This window comes from Alligator sinensis, unplaced genomic scaffold (genome assembly GCF_000455745.1).
Source record: "Alligator sinensis unplaced genomic scaffold, ASM45574v1 scaffold953_1, whole genome shotgun sequence".
Taxonomy (NCBI): domain Eukaryota; kingdom Metazoa; phylum Chordata; order Crocodylia; family Alligatoridae; genus Alligator; species Alligator sinensis.
In genome coordinates, this window is record NW_005842365.1 from 224,254 (window position 1) to 228,428 (window position 4,175).

General features: G+C 45.5%; 1 protein-coding gene across 1 annotated transcript in view; it reads right to left on the reverse strand.

Moving 5' to 3' along the window:
* The window catches only part of SCARF2 (scavenger receptor class F member 2), a 166,944-nt gene that overhangs the window by 133,417 nt on the left and 29,352 nt on the right, over nucleotides 1–4,175 (reverse strand). Inside the window, exon 2 of the mRNA XM_006029204.3 lies at nucleotides 2,254–2,312. Coding sequence (XP_006029266.2) covers nucleotides 2,254–2,312 — 59 coding nt within the window. The remainder of the gene's footprint in view (nucleotides 1–2,253; nucleotides 2,313–4,175) is intronic.

The following is a 4,175-nucleotide window of genomic DNA, read 5'->3' on the forward strand; positions in this document are numbered from 1 at the left end:
GGGAAAGAGAAGAGTAGAAGGTCCTGTGCAGTCCACCTTACCTGAAAGCTGTTAGATCTATGGTGATGGATACTACAGAAAGCCCTAAAATAGATAGATAGATTAGATAAAACAGGTTAGATGGATAGGGAGCAGTGGATGTAGTAGGTAGAACAAGACTAAGGCTGGGGAGACAGTCTTTTTCCTGATTGATACCTCCTTCCCTGGGCAGTCATTTCTCCCTACATACAAATGGAGAAACTGAGAGGATAGTTTCTCTTCCAGCTTTGTGAAACCTTTTGAGAGAGTCAGATACAGGCATTAAATCCATGCAAAATGCTGTTATTAGTGTTAATGCAAACTTTATGGTATTAGTCTGTTACACTCTCTTTACCATTATATATACAGGAGAAGCAAAAGAACTAAATTAACTTTTCTACAGGAACCGTAGCTTTGGAATTCCCTGGACTCATGTGATCAAGGTGAGTCTATGTCCTTACCATGCACATGCAGAAAGCCTTTCCTCAAGCACTAAAACCTAGCTCTTTCTGGGGCAAACTGCAGCAGCTGCAGAGTGCAGCTGAGGAATACTACACAACAGGAAGTGAGGGATACTATGGGCCAACTGAAACTGCAGGAAGTTTTACAGGAATCCAAAAATAGCTTTGGAAAGTCTCACAGGAATGTTCTGGGATTTCAGGTTCCAAGAACTTACAAAGCTTGTCGCTCTTTCATTATTAAATTCAACAAAACATTCTAATCCAGAGCTGCCCAATGCCAAGCTTCAGCCCTCAAGGGACATTTACTCTGGATCTTTAACTCTTGGCAATGAAAAGTGTAGCTGTCTGATGATTCTGCTCTGGGGCAGCCATGGCAAAAGCTCTACTCCCAAGCGCTGCCTCTGTCTAAGCTGACTTAGTTAGCTTCAGCTGGGCCTTACGCTGGGGTGTAACCAGCCAGAAAACCTCCCCAATGGGGATATACAAGTGGTGAGAGCCCAAGTTCCCAATCTTTTCCTCTTTTGCTCAATGCAGACATGTTTAGGCCCAACACAAGGATTTGGACCTATAGCAACATTTACTGGAATGCAACATGTACCATGCATAAAGACACTCCTTTTCTTCATCTCTATGCCTCTCCCTGCATATCAGAGATGAGGCTGTATCGTTACCTATTTCATTACCTATTTTGTCTCTCCCAGGTAGCTGGGTGCTACACCTTGGAAACCCACCAATCCATTGGACAGTCATTGTCCAGTGTCACAGGAGTTATTTTGCATACCTGGAAGCAGAGGTTTAGTAATGCAGCTCTATGCTCAGGGCAGCTGAGTAGCAGCCGAAGCAGTGCCAGCTCCTTTGACAACACAATCAGCTACTGCTGCAGCAACAGCTGCTTTTATGCCCCTCCATAAAGGTGGTGCCCAGGGCTGCTGCTCCAGTTGCCCCTGCCTTGGTTACACAACTGCCTGGAAGTGTCCTCCTGACCCTGTACAGAGACTGGGTTTGCCAAGAACCTGGGCTTCAGCCTCTTGTCAAGGACCAATGAGGGACTCAGGATGTGACAAAAATGTAAAATGAAGAATATAACAAAATTATTCATGCTGTGGGCTTCCTTCCTATCATTAAAAAAAACAAAAACAAAATAGAACAAAAAAGCCACCGCGACCAACAAGAGTTCACTTGCCTTTGATTCAGTAGCATTTGCTGCAATGTAAATGGCTGTCAACAATAATGGTATGGAAACCCCAAATCTGTGTAAACTGTAGGAAGCCCCAGGGCTAATGTTAGGGACTACCTCTCAAGGAGAACAGAATGCTATTTTGAAACTGAAGCCTGCATTTACAGTCTCATGGTGGCAGCTGGCAGGATATCAGCTGTGTCTAGTTCTGTAAAAGGAGCCCAGCATGGAATGGGCTCTCTCCATCTGGCTACAATGCTGCTTTAAACAAGTGAGGAGGCACATCAGGATGTGCCTGCTCCTGTGGTGCTTGCCAGGCTTTGCAAACATCCACCCTTTCTTTGCTAGTCCCAGCCCCACCCTAAGAGTTGGCTCCTACAAAGTAAAAGCTAGCCGATTCCCAAAAGGAACTCCCTGAACCAGAGCTAAGTTCAGGTGTACAAAGACCCCCAAGAAGGGTGGAAGAGGGTATATGGGCTCTCCTACCCTGAACACATCACACTAGGCCTATAGTACTAGCAGAATTCTCCTCAAGAAGGGAACAAGTAGCAGATCTGAGGAAGAAGCAGTGTCTAAGGAAGGAATGCTGTTGCTTACCTATTAAACATTCATCTCCTTGTTGCCTCCATCCTGGGCAGCACACAGCCCCAGAAAAGCTGAACAGGGAAAAACACAAAGGCTGGTTACCATTCTCATGCTCTTTTGGCCTCACTGCAAACTCCCTCCCCTTCCTGCAGAGAATGGTATTGTACATGTCAGACCACAAGTGTTAGAGAGCCACATGGCTCTGTACACTCATGCCCTGGACAAGCAGAAGTTACAAAATTGTAGTTGAGCAAAACTCCATGACTAACAAGTGTTAGGCAGAGAAGGAAAATACCCTTATGCCTCAGCCCACAGCTGGCCAACTTCAGTACAGCTGAGAGCCACATGCAGCCACAGAACACGACATATTTTTTTTTTTTTTTTTATTACAAAAGTATCAAAATCATCACAAAGCCAAAAACACCAGCTTCTTCACTTACAGGTCAGTACATCAAAAACCCCATTTTCCCTTGTTTCAACAATCTGAACAACATGTCCCCATCGTCACATAAATCCCAAACAGATACTCGTTTACATCATTTTCTTCAAAACAAAACACCAAACACATAAATATACCGTATATCAGTCCTTTTCGCCCTTCTTTTCCCCCGCATCCCTCCTACCCAAACAATTTTCTCCAATCGACATCTTTCCACTCCCCTTCCCCTTTCTTCCGATAGTATTCCAATTCTGCATACGCCAAATACACACATTCCCGCGAAGTAAAATATAACCCCTTTTGCACCAACAGACACCTTGTTTTCCAAATGGCCACCCTTGTACACAACAGTAAGATGACATATGCTACAGGGTCAGGTCCCTGTAATCCACCCCCGCCACGCAGGCAATGCCAGAGACAGTGCACAGCCATTTGAGATCCCCATTGGCCACTTGTGGTCACTTGTTGCTCCCATTTGTGATGAGGAAGCTCATCTACAGGGACTACCACCCACTACAAGCTGGACTGGAGCTACGTTCGACACCAGAATTGCGCCTACAAACTTTCAAGCAACTGCAGCTACTCTACCACATGGTGTTCCTTGCTGGGAACACAGAAGTCCAGCACTTTGGGCTCTACACTGCCTGCCTGGAGACTTCAGAGAGTGGGGTGAGAAAGCACTGGCTCTGAACCCAAAAGCCTGAGTTGTTCATTGCAATGACCAGAGAAATCCTTCTCTCCCTGCCTGACCTTCTACAGCTGTTATCAGGCTAAGATGCAGGGCCAACAGGACCCTGGTTCCAAGAATAGAGCAGCTGGAGGCATAGCATTTCTGATGAGGAGACTGAAATTCAAAGACCCTTTGCCCAGTCTGCGTGATAGGCCAGGGTTAACCACCTTTGGAGTGTGGTAGCAGAACTGTCAGGTATCCAGGTTGTAGCCGTATTGGTCTAGAGAAAAAGGCAATCAGGATTCGTAGTAGAGAAGATATATTTTATTAGACCAACAAGATTTTTGCAAAAAAAAGAAATATTTAATTGCAAGCTTTTAGGCACAAACACCCTTCATCAGGCATTGGAGAAAAGATTGTAGAAGTTTTCCTGCATAGAAATGAAAGTTCATATTTCATAGGATTTCACAGGGGAGTCAATAGATGGAAAACTCCTTTAGGCAGTCAGGTCATACCAGATATTTTTCTGATTTGCAGTACACATTTACTCTGAGCCTCTAATATGGTGTTTTCAAACAGTTTATATTAGGGGTGCACTGATAGAGATTTTGGGGGCTGATACCAATAGCCGATTTTTAAGGAGGTGTATCAGCTGATACCTATCTGATTTCCAATATAGCTGCGTGCAGCTAGTAAGTCTGTTGTGGTAGAAGAGGAGGGGGAGGGGAGGGAAGGGGCGTGGGGTGGTGGGGCAGATAAAACACCCCCATGGTGAGGGAGGTGGCAGGGGCAGAGGCAGGGACAGGGGCAGGGGCTGCCCAGCTG